Source organism: Bubalus kerabau, chromosome 9 (genome assembly GCF_029407905.1).
Source record: "Bubalus kerabau isolate K-KA32 ecotype Philippines breed swamp buffalo chromosome 9, PCC_UOA_SB_1v2, whole genome shotgun sequence".
Classification (NCBI taxonomy): Eukaryota; Metazoa; Chordata; class Mammalia; order Artiodactyla; family Bovidae; genus Bubalus; species Bubalus kerabau.
The window spans coordinates 94,695,765-94,718,036 of NC_073632.1; the positions used below are offsets into that span (position 1 = coordinate 94,695,765).

Here is a 22,272-nt window from a genome sequence, read left to right on the forward strand (position 1 = left end):
AAGAAGAATTACCTGCCTCCTTACTTGTTTACCATTAATTCTCTTTATCCTAAATGTAAATTGTTTTATTTTTATTTATCATCAGTTCTCAGAATTGAGCTCTCTCACATTTGCCTTGTTCTGGGATCAATGTTGATAAATCAGGTTATCTCTCTTAGGATGTGATGCAGTTGAGTTATTTAAAGCTAAAGCTTGCCACACAGCTGTCGTTTCAGCATTTTATGAAAATGAAAGCTTAAGTATACTCAGATGTTTAGAGCAAAGCTTCCCAGGTGGCACAGTGGTAAAGAACCCGCCTGCCATTGCAGGAGATGATAGAGTGTGGGTTCGATCCCTGGGTCAGGGTAATCCCCTGGAGTAGAAGATGACAACTCACTCCAGTGTTCTTGTGTGGAGAATCCCATGGACCGAGGACCCTAGCAGGCCCTAGCCCGTGGGGTCACAAAGAGACTGACACAACTGAGCATATAGAAAGCTATATTGAATACCTACTGTCTGCCAGGTTGTTAGGTGCTAATTCTCATGACAATCCAGTGAGGTAGGGGATGCTATCCCGTTTAATAGAACAGAAACTCCTGCAGAGTTTTAGTTTGTACAGGAACCAGATTTGGAACCTAGATCTTGCTCTACCAGAATATTTTCATCTACAGCATGCCATTACAAAAGGTGGAAAATTGACCCTGTCCTTAAAAACTACTTTCATTCTATTTTGCTTTGCTGTGTCCTAGTTACTAGAAATGCAGGGAGATAAGTTCTTTGCATCCTTGTCTTCACTACTTTTTTGTCCTGTTAAAATCCTCACCATCTGCCATCATTGGACAACAGCAGAAGATTCAGTTTATTTTGACTACTGTGGAATTGAGTCTCTTCTTTCTTAGACACTCCTAAAATTATCAGCTTGCCAAGCATAAGAACATCATTTCTAGGCCCTAGTAATCTAATTAGTACAACAGTCTAACATTTTTAATAGCCTACCATTTCTGTAACCTTTGTACTTGCAAGTTTTCTTGTGTGTGTTTTAATAATGTGGACCTAACCAAAAAAAAAAAAAAAATCATTGACTCTATTTTGGTAATGGAAAAAAGAATTTCTAGTGTGGTTAAGAACCACATCTTATGAGCTGTTCTTTGCGTCCCTCTTTAAGAATTACCAAGTGTTTTTAAAAATTGGAACTTTATTTCACTGCTTAGATGTATCTAAAGCATTTCTTAAGAAAAGTCTGAGAACTGATTGTAGGAATTTAGGGAAACAGAAGGTAATTGGAAATAAGATAGCAAAAGAGAAGAGTAAAGTGACCTAAAAATGAGAACTTTACAATTCCAGTCTTACTAATGAAAATGAACTTACTGTTGGTTTTCTCGTTCTATATACTCTGGTCCCATATTGGACAGTCTGTTGCTGAAAGCCAGTAGAGATTTCATAAAGGCTACTGGTTTAGTTTCTAGAATTGGGAGTTTAGAGTAGAGTTGGGTAGATGAAGACAATGAATTAAGTAATGCAAATAGCATCTTTTGGTAACTTGTATTTAAGAGAGTCTTTTCCATTTAAGAATATTTCCTATGTGAGACACTGGGGACTACCTCACTGCTATTAGCTCACAATGTTATCTGGTCACGTTTCTTGTTCTGCCTACCTCTAGTTTACTCTAGTTTCTCTTCTGCTTTCAAGGCTCCAGACCCAGTTCCTGGACCTGCCCTGGAAAAGAAGTATCCAGTAGAGATGAGCTCACTGCAGTTACTTAATTAAAAATTTGTAAGCTGCAAAAATGGCAATGGGCCAATCAAGAACAGCTACCATTTGAATTTTTCTATTTCCAGGTATGCTAAAGTCCATGGCACCAGTCAAGCTTAGCCATGTAACTGCCTTACTATGAAATCTATAATAAGCAAAACTTTACTTTCAAAACTTTGGTCATCTTGCTCACAGTTTAGTAACATCCCTAACCACTGGGTGACATGCAACTAGTATTGACTTTAACATACCTTTTGCCTGACTATTTCTAATTTAACTTGTTTGTAACAGCAAACTAATGGAAAAACAATTAAAGAAAAATTAATTGGAAATGCTATTGAGTTAAGCCCTGTAAAAATGTACAAAAAGTACTCTGGTCTTCATTGAGAAGTACAGAAACAACCAAACTGTCTTCCTTTAAGAGGTTCACATACGGTACAAGTAATTTAGAGAATTAAATAAATGAAACAGTTCCCTGTCTTGAGGTCAACTAATCTACACTGTGAGTGCCTTCATATAAAGAGTTAATATGGTCTTCAAAAATGCGGGTGGGGTGGGAGTGGGGAAATTGAAAGAAAATTCCTGGATAGAATCAGGTAACGTATTATGTAATAGTTTTACCTGAAGAATTTAATTCTGTTTTAAATGTAAGTATATAACTAGTATTTACTATATTTTTACTTGATTGCCCAAAAGAAACCAGGCGAGAAAGTCATCAGTAGCTGGAGTTGTTGTGGAAGGTAACCGCAAAACTAAAAATTAAGGTAGATTTTAACTGAGAAAGAACTACTTGTGAGGGCTAAGTTAGCTTTTAAGGATATTTATCACTTTTATTAATTCGTATAGACTTAGAAACAGTTAATCCATAAAAGATGACTTTATTTGCTAAAGGATAGATGACCATACATATCTTTTGATTTTAAAGTTCAGTTCAGATAGGTTAGAGATTACCCAAAGTTGAACAAAGGAATTTTATATCCCACTTGTGATTTTAAAAGATGATTCTGATATCCTAGCTTATGCTTTGTATGCCTTCCTCCAGTGTTCATGCATATAATGAATTTAATGTCAGCCAGTCTTGTCAATGTTAGGTCACTGATTCTGTGCCACTTTATTTGTTTAGCTTTGAAATAATTATATCTCACTGAGTGCTGAATTAGGGCATGAAAGAGAGCTACTACCTGAGTTACTAGGGTCGTTACCACTGGTAGATGAATTGAAGGGGAGATAAGAGAGAATTGCTTCTGAATTTGAAGTCTTACTAGTTATCACTGGGGCTATGAGTAATGGTGAAAGTTTTCTACATCATTGAATGTAAAGTGTATATAAAACACTTTATTAGGTGCACTAGGGATGTAAAAATAAATTAACCTTATTTTCAGTGGGCTTATGGACAAGTAATACCATAAAAAAGTATTATAATAGAGGTGGAAAAAACTGTAGAGAAAGTAATATTTCTACTGAGCCTTGAAGAGGAGATAGAAATCCTTAGCAAGAAAGACAAGAGTATTCCTAAGTTGTAGAAGTCAAAGTATATAATGTGTTCTAAAAATTGTAAACAGCCCAATATGCCTGCAGAATAGTAGGGTATAGAAGGATATGGTGGATAGTGGAGCTATGCCACACGTGCTTTCAAATGTGTGATGAAGGAGTTTGGATTTAGTTCAGTAGGTCATGAGAATCCATTGCAGATTCATTTCTTAGCATTCTCGCACTTAAGTCAGTGAGTCTTTTGAAAAGCTGACTGCAAGAGTGAGGGTTGAAACTTAAAAAAGTTAGAGATTAGGCAGTAGCAATACCTATGAAGGCCAGCACTTACTCTTATTTGATTAAGCATCATGTGTGAAGAATTTTACCTGTAATTTCTCACTTTCCTTACAGGAATGTTGTGAGAACTGAAATAATAGAGGTTAACATTGTTCAGCACAGAACCCGATCCTTACATGATCACTTACACGATCACTTTGACTCACCAAAGTGATCATGCTGTAAGCTCAGAGGAAAGTGCCCTTGTCCACCTTTATGTGTGAACTTTTAAATCCCATCTGTCAAGACTCCTGATGATTGAGCATTGTTGCAGTTATTAAGTATATTAGTAACAATTTCAGCATTGATAGCATAGGCATAGGGTTATTTGAAAATACATTGAATTGGCTCAGTTCTGGTACTTTGAAATAATTCTATGCTGCTCCTACTCTCTGACCCCCCATATCAGAATACAAGTAGTGTTATGGGGAAATACATAGAAAATATATAGGAAATACTTTTATAAGGAAAATATTCTGCTCTAATCTCCATTGTTTATGCTTAATTATACAAAAATACATGAATATATATTCTTATAAAAAATTAAAACATAACAGAGACTATATAACATGACTATATCTCCTTGGACCACTTTCTGTCTATGTATTCCTTTCCCCGGCCAGGTCTCCAAAATAATTAGTGTGTATCCTTTCAGAGCATTACCTGTGCATTCATATAAAAATATCTGTTTCAGACTTTTTTTGGTGTCTTTTTTTTTTTTTAACACAAGGGCATCATTAAAAATGAGTTTTGCATCTTTTTTAATCCAGTAATGTCTTAATAGGCCTTTGCATATAATTATTTGGCTATATCTTACTCGACTTAAAATTGCTGTACATTGATTTACTCCTTCATTCCTAACGGTTATTCAGATTGTTCTTTTAGTGATATACGCTGAAGTGACATTCTTACGTCCATGGAGTCGCAAAGAGTCGGACACGATGGAGTGACTAAACTAAACTGACATTCTTACACACTCCTCTTTAAACACATATGCCTCTCCGTAGGTTGGATACTTTATATTGTTATAGATGGAGCTCTGGTACTTCATGATCAGCAACAAATTTCCATTCACAGCTGATGGTGCTAGCACTGGATAGTGACACCACAGTTGGGAACTGGCCTGGAAAACAACTCTGCTGCTGACTTAGTTGGAATTGTAAATACACTTCTTAATACATCTTTCCATTATTCTCTTCAGTTAAAAAGAAAAAAAAAGTGGAGTAACATTTGTCTTCTCTGCTTCACGTGTGGGGATGATGAAGTGAGATAAATGCTCTAAGAAGTCTCATATAAATCTGAATTCTACTAGTTTATGATTTTCTCAAAAGCAGGAACTATATTTTATTCATCTTTGCATATTTAGAGCACGTTACCTGGCTTACAGTGGGCAGTGTTTGTGGAATGAATCACAGACATTAAGGTGAACCAAAAAGTAGATTGTATTTATGAAAATTCCAGGCCAGTAGAATTTTCTTAGATCTTATACATAATCTGGAATCTGTGCATTTTTCATTGAAAACTTTCCACCTTTTTAGCCTTAATCTCACTTCCCTTCTGCAGTACAGCTATAATTCTTCAAATTTATCCTGTTCTTTCATGGTCTTTTCCCTAACACAAACAGTTGTCAGTGATATCCTGCAAGACTCTTTATGATTTATCTGTAATGACGAAGTCCAAGTACTGCGTTCTTTGTGAAATTTCTCCTGCCTCTCCTCAGTTCCTGAGTTTTAGGCACTACTGCGTCCTGATCTCCACTGCTGCTTTTATACCTCTCAGTGCCGCACAGTGAGTGTTACTGAACGACTGCGTGCCCGCCTCTGGGACTGTGTGGAATGTCACAGAACCAGGCAGGGCTTGGAACTTCAGAGATAAATTAGGTGGATCTGGAAAGTGAGAGGCGTGTTGTTCTTGCTCACTTGTGGGATTCAGCACATATGGGGCAGGGGAAAGCAATTAAGATCATCTATGATATGCCCATGCCTACCCTACTTCTTCAGCTTCATCCTGTATCACACTTTATCCCTGTTCCTCTCACTCCCTGCCCTTCAACATGAACCAGCTACTTGTGGTTACCCAAACTTGCCATGCTGTCTGATTCAAGTCTTTTCCCAGACAGCTACTTATGTTTGAAATTTTCTTCCCCTCTTGCCTGCCCACCTGGTAAACACATTTTTATCTTTTAAGACCGAGCTTAGGTGTTGCCCTCTCTAATTAATCCTACCCTTAAACTCTCCACTTCCCTCAGAATTGATTGGCCCCTCCTGTGTTCCACTGTGCACTGCAACACAGCTCAGTTACAGTTCAGTTATTATGTTTACTTGTTGATGTATTTGTCTTCCTCTACTAAAAGGTAAATTTCTTGAGTGTTGAAAAGTGTGCTTTTATTAATTTTAATATTTTCAGCACCCACTATAGTAGAGAGTGAGTAGTAGACTTGCAACAAATGTTTGCATAAGCAATGTGTATAGTATATATGAAAATATATAACAATAATGCATTAGAAAATGTGTCATAAATCAAAATGTTGAGTAGATGATCACTTTCATATATGTTCATAGTTTATATTGTTATGAAAGTCATTCTAGATTTATGGATAAGTATTACATAATGAGATTTTTGGTTCTTTATTCAATTATATGATATTAAATTTTCTCTAAGTGTATCTATAATTGGAGAATTGTGAAATAGCTTTATATATAATAAATATGTTGAGATAGAAGTTTCTGTACAGTTTTGAAATTATTCTTGACCATCTAATATAAAATTCATCCCCCATAACTATAACAAGATTAACAACTGACTTTTTAACAGTTCCATAGTGTTAGATTTGAAACACTGGCACATACTTAACAAGATTATGTTAAATTCGATGAGATGAACAGAAGAAACTGGTCAAGTAAGGGGCTGAAACTGCATGGGAATCAGTTGGTGAAATTTCTTCTAACTTTCTCTAAATCTTCATCTTAAAATGTCAATTTAGATTAATATTATAGCCAAGTTATTGTAATTTTCACATGTCATTGAGTCTTACTTAGTCCATTCCAAATGTTTATGGTGGATGTAAGATGAAAACTGGTTCTTTCAAGTGCTTTCATTTTCTTTTCTGCTCTTTTTTCCCCTTTACTTATAAATAGGAGTTCATTATCATATCATTTATTTATGTTGTGCTTTCTTTTCAAGATATTTATACAGGAGATGGATTATCCAAAAATTACATTAAAAGGGGCACACTCAGAAGTAACTTTGTTTCCATCTTAAAGCCCTAATGTATTGGAAAATAATAATGAAATATGAATTGGAAAATACACACAAGGTAGTTATATAATATGTTTTGATGAATTATAACCATTCTGCCTTAGATTTATTGCACTTTTCTTGATCCTTAGAAAATGGTAGCACTCACCACAAAACCACAGTACATAAATTGCCAAGTGTGGCTGACTTGCACATTCCTTTTAAAGGAACTTATAACTGCTAAACCTTTTAACCATAAGAAATGGTCAGTATTCATGGACTTGAGGCAGTGTATTAATGAGTAAATTGGGAATTTTTTTTTAAGAGGAGATAGAGTGGGCCATTATGTTACTTCTTAGCCATTTGACATGTATAAAATTACACTATTAATATTTATTGTTTTTCTATAGAAAATAAATTACTATAGGCTTATAAAGTTGAGAAATACATTTCCTGGTGACATAATCCTTTGTTCCCTTTAAGCTTTTAAGTAACACTAAATCTGAACATGATAAGTAATTCAAGTCAGTAGCATTTAGGTGACTTAATTTGGTGTGTTTCTATTATTTTATTTTTGCAAATATCTATGTAAAGTGATTCAAGACTACAGCTGTTCTATGCTAAAGTTTATGCTAAAGATGGATTATATTCTTTTTTATCATAAATGATGATAGTATTTGAATTTTAGATTTTTAAATGCCATAGCTGTAATTCTTACATTTTAACTCTTAGGAAAATAATTTGATATTATAGACTTTGGAGAGCAGCAAGTTTGCTTTAATAAAGATGTAACATCATGTTCCAAAAAATACAATTCTAATAATTTGCTGTTAAAAGTAATTTTGAAATTTTCATTCAATTACATTTGTAGATTATTTTAAAATTAATTAAATGTGAAGCATCAACTATTATATCCCTGGTGGCTCAGAGGTTAAAGCGTCTGCCTGGAATGCAGGAGACCCGGGTTTGATCCCTGGGTCAGGAAGATCCCCTGGAGAAGGAAATGGCACCCCACTCCAGTACTCTTGCCTGGAGAATCCCATGGATGGGGGAGCCTGGTGGGCTACAGTCCATGGGGTCGAGCGACTTCACTTTCACTGACATTTGATGAAATAGTTATGTCATCAGTAATGAAAGAGGTACTTAAAATAGTGTATATAATTAGAAAGATAATACTTTTTTTTTTTTTCAGTTTACTTCTGAAATCCTTATTAAGGCCAAAAAGTTTCAAAACTTGCTTTAACTTCAAAAAAAAATTAGCAGCTAACTCACTGCACAGTCATCAGCCAGTCCACAGAAGAGACACAAGTTAAACTTAGTAATAAAAAACTGTTAACGTCATATTGACAACCAAGTACATAAGTTGAAACACTCTTCCTTCCCATTAGACATCCTGGGAAATTTAGTAATGGTTGTTGAGGTTGTGTGTCCCTAAAAAGCACCACTATAGTCAAAAACTAAAAAATGGAACCCCACAGGACTTAACAAGAAAAATGGAATTGGGGTACAACACTCAGAATGTCATCAGTGAACATTTTAAAAAGTAGAAACCTTAAAAAGCATGATATTGTAATTTTACACATGTCACATGGCTAAGAAATATGTATAAGTACTTATATAATATTTATACAAATAAATACTATACTTTGCTTTTAAACAGTCCTAAAGTTTGCCTTATAGAAGGAACTTTCACATAGTTGTGGAAGCTTGTTATTGTGAAGTGAAGAATGATTTTTTGAAATCGGAAAGAAAGTGAACACAAGTTGTGGATGGGTGTGACTGATTCCTCGAAGCTGCAGTAAGCTGAGGTTGCTGGCAGATGTTTGAGGTGTGTTCATGTTTACATTTTGAGTGTTCATAGGCAGCTTGTTTCAGCTGAGTGTGGTTTTTTGCATTCACCTAGTGTTTCTGACGGATGAATTCACAGCAGAATTCATTTAGTGCTCAAATTGTTGCCTAATATATCAATTGCATTGATGCACTTTCAAAACAACTGTTATAGCAGCACTCATATATAGCCAAGGGTAAGACAAACACTGTAGTTTGGAGGGATAGCTACCACTTTTTATAGTAGTCTTTAATCTAGATGTATTCTGATCTTTATTTAGAGATGTATTACAACAGATACTTACTGAGCATCCACTACTTGCCTTCTACTTTCTAAATATTTAAGATACAGCAGTGAACAAGATAGTCTCTCCACTTTGAAACCAATATTACTTGTGTAAAAGTTTCTGTTTATTGTCACAGGTTGGTTTTAAGAGGTAAAATTGGATAGATGAATGGACCTCTGGTTAAAAAAAAAAGAGTCTACTGGGCATCAAGACTTTTCTCTAACTCCCTAAATTATATATGTTTATAACATAATTTTCTAGGGGTCTGTCCAAGCCAAGATTCCATTGTTTATAGAAAAAAATTAGTATCTCTGGAGGTCACTATGGAAATCAGAGTTAAATTTTAGGATAGTATATATGTTAAAATGGAACAACCTCTTACCTTATTGTCTATTAAGCTAAAGGAGAATCCCAGTGCAGTTGAGAAGTGAATTTTAGTTTTATATATTTTGTCCTGTTCTTTCATGATATTCAACATAAGCTATATTTTTCTTTGTTGTAGTAGTAAATTTGTCCTGGTAAAACTCAACCATGTACAAACAGGGCAAAGATTGAAATACATATATCTATTTACATAATGATAGGCTAAACCATTCGTGTGTCTCAAGACCGTCTATAATAAAAGCCACTGTACACTTACAGCCTTCATCAACCTTTCTCATCTTCTCTTGTAGATACTCCCCACCCGAAACTCTTTCTTCTTAATCCTCTTTCCTCCTGTCCCTCCTCCTTCTAGCCAAACAGGTGACTGACTCATTGTCTCCAGAACCTGCCTAGTATTTATTGGATTGCCTTGCTTCATACTTCAACCTATGATGATTTAAGGCCCTTCCACCTCCTCCCTCAGACCTGAGAGCACTGTGAACACCTATAGCACAGTTTATACCACTTACCTGGCACTTATTTTGAACCTAATATTTGGTTTTCAGGTAGCTTTGTCTGAGTTATCCAATTAAGACAAATGATTGTCCCATATACATGGGAAAGGAAGGCCTCAAAGGCTTTGTTAGCAAAGTAATGTCTTTGCTTTTTAATATGCTGTCTAGGTTGGTCATAAATTTTCTTCCAAGGAGCAAGCGTCTTTTAATTTCATGGCTGCAGTCACCATCTACAGTTATTTTGGAGCCAAAAAAAAATAAAGTCTGTCACTGTTTCCATGTTTCCCCATATATTTGCCGTGAAGTTATGGAACCAGAGTTTATACTTAACCAACCATTTAATTGTCTCATCTTACTAAATGAGACAACCCCTACTGATATAGAATTGTGGGCGAAATATTTAGCAGTGTTACTTATGTTTTTAGCTATTAACATGTTCTTTCACCAGAAAATTTTAGAAACAAATAGTTAAAACAGAATATTATTTCTTGAAATTCTGCTGCTTAGGAAAGTTTTAAGCTTACCTGAGAGTAACCCTCTTCCAACAACACAAGAGAAGACTCTACACAGGGACATCACCAGATGGTTGACACCGAAATCAGATTGATTATATTCTTTGCAGCCAAAAATGGAGAAGCTCTATACAGTCAGCAAAAACTAGACCGGGAGCTGACTGTGGCTCAGATCATGAACTCCTTATTGCCAAATACAGACTGAAATTGAAGAAAGTGGAGAAAACCACTAGACCATTCAGGTATGACCTAAATCAAATCCCTTACGACTATACAGTAGAAGTGAGAAATAGATTTAAGGGACTAGATCTGATAGAGTGCCTGATGAACTATGGACGGAGGTTCTTGCAATTGTACAGGAGACAAATCAAGACCATTCCCAAGAAAAAGAAATGCAAAAAAGCAAAATGGCTTTCTGGGGAGGCCTTACAAATAGCTGTGAAAAGAAGGGAAGTGAAAACCAAAGGAGAGAAGGAAAGATATACCCATTTGAAAGCTGAGTTCCAAAAAATAGCAAGGAGAGAGAAGAAAGCCTTTCTCAGCGATCAGTGCAAAGAAATAGAGGAAAATAATAGAATGGGAAAGACTAGAGATCGCTTCAAGAAAATTAGAGATACCAAGGGAACATTTCATGCAAAGATGGGCTCAATAAACGACAGAAATGATATGGACCTAACAGAAGTAGAAGATATTAAGAAGAGGTGGCAAGAATACACAGAAGAACTACACAAAAAATATCTTCACGACCCAGATAATCACTATGGTATCATCTCCAACTTAGAGCCAGACATCCTGGAATGTGAAGTCGAGTGGGCCTTAGGAAGCATCACTATGAACAAAGCTAGTGGAGGAGATGGAATTCCAGTTGAACTATTTCAAACCCTGAAAGACTGTGAAAGTGCTGCACTCAATATGCCAACAAATTTGGGAAACTCAGCAGTGGCCACAGGACTGGAAAAGGTCAGTTTTCATTCCAATCCCAAAGAAAGGCAATGCCAAAGAATGCTCAAACTACCACACAATTGCACTCATCTCACATGCTAGTAAATTCTCCAAGCTGGGCTTCAGCAGTATGTGAACCGTGAACTTCCAGATGTTCAAGCTGGTTTTAGAAAAGGCAGAGGAACCAGAGATCAAATTGCCAACATCCACTGGATCGTCAAAAAAGCAAGAGAGTTCCAGAAAAATATCTATTTCTGCTTTATTGACTATGCTAAAGCCTTTGACTGTGTGGATCACAATAAACTGTGGAAAATTCTGAAAGAGATGGGAATACCAGACCACTTGACCTGCCTCTTGAGAAACCTATATGCAGGTCAGGAAGCAACAGTTAGAACTGAACATGGAACAACAGACTGGTTCCAAACCAGGAAAGGATTACGTCAAGGCTGTATATTGTCATCCTGCTTATTTAACTTATATGCAGAGTACATCATGAGAAACACTGGGCTGGAGGAAGCACAAGCTGGAATCAAGATTGCCGGGAGATGTATCAATAACCTCAGATACACAGATGACACCACCCTTATGGCAAGGAGTGAAGAAGAACTAAAGAGCCTCTTGATGAAAGAGGAGAGTGAAAAAGTTGGCTTAGAGCTCAACATTCAGAAAACTAAGATGGCATCCGGTCCCATCACTTCATGGCAAATAGATGGGGAAACAGTGTCAGACTTTATTTTGGGGGGCTCCAAAATAATTGCAGATGGTGATTGCGGCCATGAAATTAAAAGACGCTTACTCCTTGGAAGGAAAGGTATGACCAACTTACACAGCATATTAAAAAGCAGAGACATTACTTTGCCAACAAAGGTCCGTCTAGTCAAGGTTATGGTTTTTCCAGTAGTCATGTATGGATGTGAGAGTTGGACTGTGAAGGAAGCTGAGTGCAGAAGAATTGATGCTTTTGAACTGTGGTGTTGGAGAAGACTTGAGAGTCCCTTGGACTCTCAGGAGATCCAACCAGTCCATCCTAAAGGAAATCAGTCCTGGGTGTTCATTGGAAGGACTGATGTTGAAGCTGAAATTCCCTTACTTGGGCCACCTGATGTGAAGAGTTGACTCATTAGAAGACCCTGATGCTGGGAAAGATTGAGGGCAGGAGAAGGAGATGACAGGATGAGATGGTTGGATGGCATCACTGACTCGATGGACATGGGTTTGGGTAGACTCCAGGAGTTGGTGATGGACAGGGAGGCCTGGCCTGCTGCAGTTCATGGTGTCACAAAGAGTTGGACACGACTGAGCGACTGAACTGAACTGAGAGTAACATTTAATTTATTCATTAATAAGACTTTGACCCTAAGGGGCAACACTTTGACTGTCAGTTTTAAATTATGTATATCTAAGTAGTTTATATAAGATATATTACCAGTTACTCCTTTTTTAAAAGTTGGATCTCTGGGAATTTAGCTTTGCTCTGTCATTTACTTTGTATGGTACCTCCTGGTCAGGAGCAGGTGACTAGAATCTTTTACATATCTGTATAGTCATCATTTGGGAGTTTTGTTTATTTTTTAATCTTTTATCAAGGTTTGCTAAAAACGAACACATCTCATCTAAATCTGTAACTTAAATGGTGGAATAGTAATGTTTACCCCATCCCCTCCACCCTCACATCTCCTTGTTTCCCCTAGGGTTAGAATTGCAAGAGCTTTACTGCTTTATTGGACTTGATGTAAAGCCAGCTTTTAGTCATACGTGTTTAATATTCTATCGCTCTTTCATTAGCAACACACACACTTTGCTTCCCAAAAGACCAGTTTGGAAAGGACCTTGGTATATAGTCCACCCCTCATAATCTATTAACTGGCTAGGCTGATAGTATTTACAGGGGAAAGTAATATAAATATTGAATACGGATTTAAGCAAAAACTGTGAAATAAGTAATTGGGCAGATGGACATAGGAGTAGAGAAGGATGGTTATATTATGCCATGAGAACTAAGTTACAAAGCTAACTCTTCATTTTCCATAGTAGGAAATCCATAGAAAATGTGTAAAATTGAAAAAAATCAAGAAGTAGTCCTATAAATCATCTTGTATAGGACTGTGAAGAAACAGCTTAGTGTTGACACTGGAATATGGAATAGGATAAAAGTGGAGAGGCATGAGGCAAGGAAACTGCTGGTTTCCCCAATAAACTTTGTAATACTGTTTGGCTTTTAAAAACCATGTATGTATGTTCTTCTTTAAATTTTTATTTAAATTTTTCATTATAGGGTAGGTCAAAAAATTAAGATATCTTAAAATCAATTTTTGTGTTTAGTATTTGGGCTGGAAGGAACATTGGCCTTTTAGGGAAAAATTAATAATGACTATGTAATTTTCATATAAAGTATAACCAAGAATATTTTTCTTTGTGTATTCTTAAATTATATGGTAGGATTGTCTCGTCTACACTGGTTAATTAATGCCAGCACCAAGGATGCCTCTCAGATGTTTATCTGCAGCCCAGAACTCTGAGCTCCAGGTCCATATATCCCAGCTCCCTCTGTGATATCACTGTTTTGAGGTTGTAAAGGTACCCTAGACTCAGTATGTTCAAAACTAAACTTTGTTTTGTTTTCTTGGACCTTTTCTAGCTTGTTCCTTAGTTTATAGATGGGACCAACCATCTGAACAAATAAGAAAGCAACCTTTACAACCTCCTTCTTTACACCAATATCTAACCCAAGTTCTATTAAATTTTACTTTCTAATTATACCTTCAGTTTTTCCTTCTACTCAGTGTCCATTGCTATCTCTACAATTACAAAGTATTAACTGTTTCTTAGCTAGTTCAGTTCAGTCACTCAGTCGTGTCCAACTTTGCGACCCATGGACTGCAGCATGCCAGGACTCCCTCCCTGTCCATCACCAACTCCCGGAGCTTACTCAAACTCATGTCCATTGAGTTAGTGATGCCATCCAACCATTTCATCCTCTGTTGTCCCCTTCTCTTCCTGCCTTCTTAGCTAGACTAAAGCATTTTTCTAACTGGTCTTCTCATCTTTTGCCATTTTCTCCATACTGTAGCCATTCTTCACACATACATGATTTCTTGATCATGTCACCTTTCCTGCCTCTGAGCTTAAATCTTTCAGTTTCTTCTCATTACCCTGAGAATAAAACCTCCAAATTTTAATGGCCTATAAAGGCACTGCATGATTTGGCTCCTACCTTTTTCTTGCTGCTCCTATCTATAGTTTTTCCTAATATACTCCCTTGTAGTCTGTTTTTGAATGATGTGAAAGGGATGAAAAACATTACTGTGTCAGCAATGAGATGGACTGAGATAGCAGTCAGCAGATCTGGTAGCAGAAGGCAGACAAAAGATGAAATAGTGGGCAAGTTAAAGTAGTTATCTAAATTATTAGCTTCTTTTGATGTGTCTTTAATCCAGGAATTTCTGTGACCTGGAGAGCAAGGGTATGGACTCTAATACTTGTATCTCCAGCATGGTTCTGCTGCATACTAAACACTCCTTAAATTCGTGGATTGTGAATGGATGATGATAGTCCAATTTTAAATATCCAGGTACCTTATAAATGCTCAAATTTTGTTCAGACCTGTAAGTCCTGTTGCTTTTCTTGTTGTTTTTTGATCTGGAGGCTATGGTCCCTTCTTGGGAGTACAGTTAACAGTTACACGTGTTATACTACTCTTACAGTCCTGGAAAAATTCGCCATAGTAAATGGTAGTGAAAATGAAGACTTGATAATTATCATAACATGCAGTCTGAGCCATTAACTGATACTTAGTACTCTGCACGGTCATAATAGAGGTTAGAAATAAGTTGCTTACATACTCTTAAGAAAGGAGATAACATGGCACATTTTTTAAATCTTTCCAGTATACTTACGGTTGGGTTTGTAGTGCTGTATATACTCTGCTGGGCTTCCCAGGTACCTCAGTGGTAAAGAATCCTCCTGCCAATGCAGGAGACACGGGTTCAATCCCTGGGTCAGGAAGATAGGAGGAAATGGTAATCCTCTCCAGTATTCTTGCCTAGGTTCAATCCCTGGGTCAGGAAGATAGGAAGAAATGGTAATCCTCTCCAGTATTCTTGCCTGGAAAATTCCATGGACAAGGGAGCCTGGTAGGCTACAGTCCATGCGGTTGCAGAGTCAGACACAATTTAGCGACTGAGCACAGCACACAGCAGCACATATACTCTGCTACTATTTAAAATCATTAAGAACTTATTCCTCCCAGATTATTTGAGCTGGCAGCAGGTTAGGTGCTAAAAGTTTGCTCCATTGTTAGAAGCATTCCTGTAAAGCATGATTTCTTTATTCTTTTCTCAGAAGAGCAGTCATTTTGCATCTTAACCATAGAAAATGCATTTCTGTTTATTATTAGAAATAATTTTCCAGATTAAATTGTAAGGTATTTCTTGGTTTTCCTTTCAAAATTAAATAAATACCTGTTTGTTTCAATAGTGTGTTTAGTTATAAAGCTTATTCACTCACCCACAAGGCTACATTTAAAAATAGTTATCTTGCTTTGTTCTTAAAGTTTACTTTTGGTGGATGCAGAATATGGGTTAATTGTTTCTTTTGCCTTTCAGCACTTGAATTTTGTCTTTTCAGTATCTTCTGGCCTTCACTGTTTTTGATGAGAAGTCAGCCTTCATTTAAATTGTTGTTGTCCCTTATTTTATTTCTTTGACTGCTTTCAGGATTTTCTTTTTCTTTGGTTTCATATCACTGACTCTTATGCCTATGTGTGATTTCTCTGGCTTTGTCTGTTTAAGACTTGCTGATCTTCTTGATCAAGATCTTTTTGCTTATTTGTTGTGTTTAAAGCAGACTCTGACCAGTTTTATTATAGAAAATTTTTCCATGGTTGACTTTTCACTAATATGTTTTGGCATGCTTCTAAAGATACCAAATCAGCTGGATCAGTGATAGCCATGGTTCGTATTCTGGTATTTCCCATACCCTGTGCCCAAGTCAACATTATTGCCACTGCAGATGGATACCAGTTTTGGCCGACATGGCGTAATTCTGTTTCAGGTTTCTTCAACCTGGGCAGTTGTTGATGAGGATGACCAGTTTCACATTGCCTCATCTTACCATTTTCAGGGCCTGCATGAACCCCAACATGTGCTTGCCACTTTTCATAAGGAGTTGGAATCTTGGGTTGATACAGAGTCTAGAGTTGAGTGATTTAGGCAACTTTGTTGTCTTTCCTTGTGACCACCATCTTCCTGCTTTAGGTGTGAGATGGCTCCCAACCAAGAACAACTTCCAAGATGGGCAGGGAGCCAGTCAAGTTCTTGATGTGTAAATTTAGATCTTTTATTAACTTGGGGAAATTTTTAGACACTGTTTCATTAAATACTTTTTTCTATCCCATTCTCTGTCCCCTTTCCTTCTGGAATTCCAGTTACAGGTATGTTAAGAGTCACTGATTCTTTCTCACAGGTCCCTGAGGTAGTTTCATTTCCCTGCCTCAGTCATTTTTTTTCCTCTATCCTTCAGGTTCTAATGATTTCTATTGCTGTGTCTTCAAGTTCATTGACTCTTGTCATTTCCAATTTGTGATTAAACCTAGCCAGTGAATTTTATTTCAGACATTTTATTTTTCACTTCTTGAATTTGCATTTCTTTTATAGTTTTTTTTTTTTTTTTCCTTGACTGAGAAATCCAAGCATATTGGCCTTTGCATTCTTGAACATAGTTAAAATAGCTGCTTTAAAATCCTTACGTGCTAATTCTAGCATCTGGGTCATCTTGGGCTTGGTCTCCCTCAGTTGCCTTTCTCTTGACAATGGGTCAGTTTTTCCTGTTTCTTATGTGTAATAATTTTAGATTATAACTTGGGTGTTATGAATGACACATTTTAGAGACTGAAGTCTATTGTGTTCCTTTAGAATATGTTGATGTTTGGTTAGTGGTTTGCATGCTTGCTTGTTAGTTTTAGTAGGCAGTTAACTTGGCTGAACTTAAACTACAAACTGAAACCTCACTTCTGTTACTTTAACTTTAGCCTGATTGCTTGGAATCTCAAGTCTGTATAGTTTGGGAACCAGAGATATATGTAGATATTATACACAAAATTCGGTGTTTCTCTCCTTTTGGTGATTTATTCGCTAAGTTTTCAGCTGTTGTGGTCATGCCAAAATCTGTCCTTTGGTTCATTAAGCGAATTAGACTGAAGATTTACTTGTTTGGGCTTTTGCTGTGCAAAAACAACTGGGATGTGCTCTTTGGCTAAAAACCATTTAAAAAATGGAAAGTCACCCATGTTGTCTACTTCTTCCAACTACTGACTCTCTTCTCCTCCTCCCAACCCCCAGCACCACCACTCCCACTTTGCTGTTTCTGTTTTCAAGCTCTTTATGTTTTGTCTAGTTACAGAAGTTACTCATGAGAGCATCAGTCGAGTAGGAGCTACTTTGCCATTTCAGGAAGTGGAATCCCTGAAATACAATTGTGCGTTTGAACAATTTTCTTGTTAGTATACTTGATAGTCATATAAGAGTTTTTTCAAAGAACTTCAGAGATTTCTGTGTATGTGTTAATAATAGAATGAGTTGAAATTTATTTTCATCCTCTTTTAAATACGAAAGGTTGTCCTGAATTTAGACTGAGGATTTATTTATTTGCCTCTCCTTCAAATGATAATTTCCAAATCTAGATTACTTGAAATGCATTTTAGAAGCAAAATACATGAAGAAACCATACAGTAAAACCTTTATTTCATCCAACAAATGTTACATCTTGGATCTAGGTCCTGGGAATACAACTGTAAACTTTGAAGTTCTTGATCCTGTGGAGCTAACACTTTAAGGATAGGCAGGTAGGTAGATAGGTAGATATGTCAGTATTGATAAAATGCTATGAAGTAAAAGCAAGGTATGAAGATGTGATAGGGAGAGAGAGGAGAGAAGTGTGGCAATATTTTAGGTAGAGAGATTGGTCAAGGAAGCAGTCTGATCAGAGATCTTAGTGAAGTGTGAGAGAGCCATGCAAATATCTGAGGGGAAAGGGTTCCAAGCAAAAGGGTCCACAAGTCTAAAAGCCCCAAGGGAGAAATGAGGTTAGCTTCTCTTTGAGAGAGAACCAGTGTGAGGGAACTCAGTGTGGAACTGAGGGAACAAAGACTGGTAGGAGATGAAGTCCCAGGTGGTAGTTAGCCAGGGGTCTTGTGTTACAGGATTTTGCGCTGGGGAAATGATTGATTGTTCTGATTTACTTTTCACAAGGATCAGTCTGTTCCTAGAGTAAGAGGTAGGGGTGGAGCAAAGAGTTAAGCAGGGAGGAGACCTTGGCAGTGGCAGTCTAGGTGAGCTGTGATCATGGCTTGAATAAGAGCAGTAATAGAGGTGGGAAAATGTGATCAGATTCAGAATAATTCTTTTGCAGATAACAGCCAGCAAAACTTGATGATAGATTAGATATGGCATGTGAGAAGGACCAACTGAGTGATTGATGGTACCATATATGGAGGTGAAAGAGACTGGGAAAGATTTGGTCTGGGTAGGGGAAATTAAGAGTTCCATTTTGGACATATTAAGTTTGAAGTGAATTTTAGATATCCAGACATAGATGTGAAGAAAGCAGCTGGTCATGTAGCCTGGAACTCAAGGGAGAAAGAGCTCCCTTGGAGTTGGACATATAGATTTGCAAAGCCTTTGTTTAAAGTAGTGTGTTTGGTTGAGATTACCTTGACAAGGAGCATAGGTGTAATCGAAAAGAAACCCTGGATCTGAACTGCATAACTCACTGATGTTTCGATGTCCAGAGGAGGATCTGACAAAGAAAACTGACAAGGAACTGCCAGTGGGTGGGTAGAAATCCAGAAGAGTATAAATCTCAGAAGCCAAGTGAAGAAATTGTTTAAAGAATGGGGAGTGGTTGACTGGTTTATGAACTGAAGAGAGATCTAGTGAGATGAGGCCTGAGGAGTGACGTTAAGTTTAACAATCTGAAGATCCTGGGCAACTTTGATAAGTAGTTTCAGTGGAAAAAAACTATGAAAACCTGACTTGGTAGATTTTAAAGTGATAAGAGGGAGGAAATGAAGACAAAGTATAAACCATCCTTTCAAGGAGTTTAGCCTGTAAAAGGGAATGGGCAGATAAATGAGTTGATAGCTGGAGTGAAGTCCAGAGAGACTTTCTCAAGATCAGCAATGCTATAGCATGTTTACTGTCCCTTATATTAAATATCATTTACTAATTTCCAGTAATCCTCTTTTCTCTTACAACCCATTTGTAGAAATATTACAATGGGTGCTAAAATATTATGTGTGTGTGTTTTGGAAATAGATTTGGGAAATCTGTAATGCAAATAATTTGGTTTGGCAGTGCTTTTACCTAGGAGGTGTAACTAAGCTGAAGTCACACAGACAAAAGAAGTAGGGAAAAATTAACCAAATGATGGTAAACAGTTTGAAAGTCTTTACCAAACATGATATCTAAATGAGCTTTTATTCTATTGAGGATTCAGGAGTTCTGTCATAACTAAATTTACTCAAAAGTGTTTTAATATCTACTGTTACGCTGAAAACTGTCTACAGAGTGCTAGGTGTGCAATAAGGGACACAAAAGACCAATTTCTGTATTCATGGAGTTTATAGACTTGTATTTAAGCTTATGGAAAAGAAATATTACAGATAAATTTGTTTTAAAGAGATCGTCTTATTGTTAAATTTATTCTAAAATTAATTGTATTTTAATTATTGTACAAATAGTATGATTTTAAATATTTTAATATGTTATATAGGTTTAATATATTTATATGCTATTTATATCCCAAAGAGGCTTTAAGATTAAACATGGTTTATGTTAAGAATGTTAGGGATATAAATAAATTTGGTATTTCTCAACTTGGACCATACATTAGACTCTCTTGGGGGGCTTTTAAAAATCCATATGCTCATGTTGCTCCCAACCAATCAAATCAGAAGCTCTGGGGTTGGGGCTCAAGCATTAGTATTTTAAAATACTGATTTAATAAAGACAGAGGGAATAAAATGCTACCAAGCCCCTGAAGATGAATTGATTACACATTTAAGGATTAAGTACATCTGAAAATTAAGACAAAATATCAATGATATCAATGTAAATCAATGATTTTGATTTACAGATCATTTTTAGATAGAGCATGCAAAGCTATTTGTAGAACCACAGTTTTTTAGGATCCAAAGTTTAAAAAATTTTAGTAAAATAAATAAGATTACTCCCTTAGGCTGTCCTCTGATAATTAAGAAAAAAATCAGTGACGTTACTCATATCTTACCTTTTAAAACAACCTTGACAGTAATTTCTTATTTGAATGCCTTTAGGCACATCCATTATAAAGCATACACAAACACATAGGAATTAGAAAATTTTAAAGTTTGCCATCAGTAGTTATAAACTGAAAAGACAGTATAACTATACTGGAAGCATTATAAGACTAAATATTTTTATAATTTATACTAAATGTTAGATACTAAAGCACATACCCTTTTGTATTGAAATTTTAAATCCATGATAATATTAATTCTATAACAGTTCTCATTAAAATTTTTCTTTCTTTCTTTCACAGAAAATGCTTGGACAGAAGAGATGAGTACTATTTCCACTAAGGCCTAGAATTGCCTATTGTACAAATAGTCCTGATCAGGCAATATACGAATGGCCCAAGGAAGCCACCAAATTGATTTTCAGGTTTTGCATGACCTGCGACAAAAATTCCCTGAAGTACCTGAAGTTGTTGTATCCAGGTGCATGTTACAGGTCAGTGTTTAATGATTTCTGAATTTATTAATACAACTTGGTATTTTTTTAAACATTGGAAGAAAACACTTTTATCTTCTTTGGCATTAGTGCAGTATGATGGAGAGATGAGCTTTGATGTCTGATAGTCATTTAGCCTTTAGCAAGTTCTAGGCTCTCTGTTTCCCATCTGTCATATGGATAATACCTGCTTTGTAAAGTAGATGTGAGGATTAAGTAAGATCTTATATAAAGCATTAATATATGGTCCACATATATGATGAGCTTGCTTGACTCCTCCCTTACCCAGTTTTGCCAGGAGAACTTTTAAAAATTCCAGGTCTTCCACTTCATATGAAAATGAGAAAATCATTAAATAAGGAATCAGGAAACTTGGGATCTAATCCTAAATGGCACCCTAAGCGTATTTGACAAGTAATATGCCTTCTTTTGTCCTTTAGTTTTCTTACCTGTAAAATGGAGGGATTTGACTAGACAATGCCTGAAGTCCCAATTCTAAAGAAAAAAGTTTATTTTTATATTTTTTTAATTTACTCTGTTAGTTTTCCATTTAATATCACTCTCTAATACATTTTTAGATTTTTCTTAGTACATACAATTTTAGAAATACATAATTCTAAATATTTCGTGATAGTGTACTTTCTCATTTGATTAAACTGAAAATCTTTCTGTCAAGAAAAGTTTCAGCTTGTTCAAATGGAGATAAAGGTGATTGGGGCTCAGACATATTTACTCTTGTTGAATAATTTTTAAAGTTTTAAATTATATGAAACTTGAAAAGGCTCAATATCTGTATTTGATATCAAGCATCTCCATTTTGTTCACACTCTGTCACCTATTCCTGTACACTTAATTAGTCTCCCACCTTTAGTCTAACCCAGTTTTGGTCTTTCCAGTCTGTCTGTCTCACTTCTGCTAGAAATGTCCTTTTAAATTCAGATTTTATCATATATTTATTTACCTGCTTAAAAGCCCCATGGTTGTTACCCATACCCTTCAGAGTAAAGCTGATAAATCTTAATGAGAGCATACTAGATCTGTGATCTAAAATCTTGCCGCCTTCTGCAGCATGACCTCTTGCCTAATCCTTCCTTCTCATACCCTTTGCCATAATCATCCTCAGCTAGTTGGAATTCTCCAAATATGTCTGGCTCTTTCTGTGGTACATTATTTAAAAGCATATGTTTTGAGTTAATAGTACTGTATTGTATATTTGAAATTTGCTACAAGAGCAGATCTTGAGTATTCTTACTGCAAAAAAAAAAAAAGAAAGAAAGAAAAAATT

The 22,272-nt window shown here is 36.2% G+C and overlaps 1 protein-coding gene across 4 annotated transcripts in view; it reads left to right on the plus strand.

Moving 5' to 3' along the window:
- TAB2 (TGF-beta activated kinase 1 (MAP3K7) binding protein 2) overlaps positions 1–22,272 on the plus strand; it is an 84,526-nt gene that overhangs the window by 22,832 nt on the left and 39,422 nt on the right. For 2 of the 4 annotated variants that reach the window (XM_055535914.1, XM_055535915.1), the window contains exons 2-3: positions 1,669–1,817; positions 20,797–20,987. In XM_055535914.1, the coding sequence (XP_055391889.1) occupies positions 20,886–20,987 (102 nt within the window). In that variant the 5' untranslated portion in view covers positions 1,669–1,817; positions 20,797–20,885. Of the gene's footprint in view, positions 1–1,668; positions 1,818–17,613; positions 17,695–20,796; positions 20,988–22,272 lie in introns of all 4 variants that reach the window. The other 2 variants (XM_055535916.1, XM_055535917.1) reach the window with 2 other exon arrangements.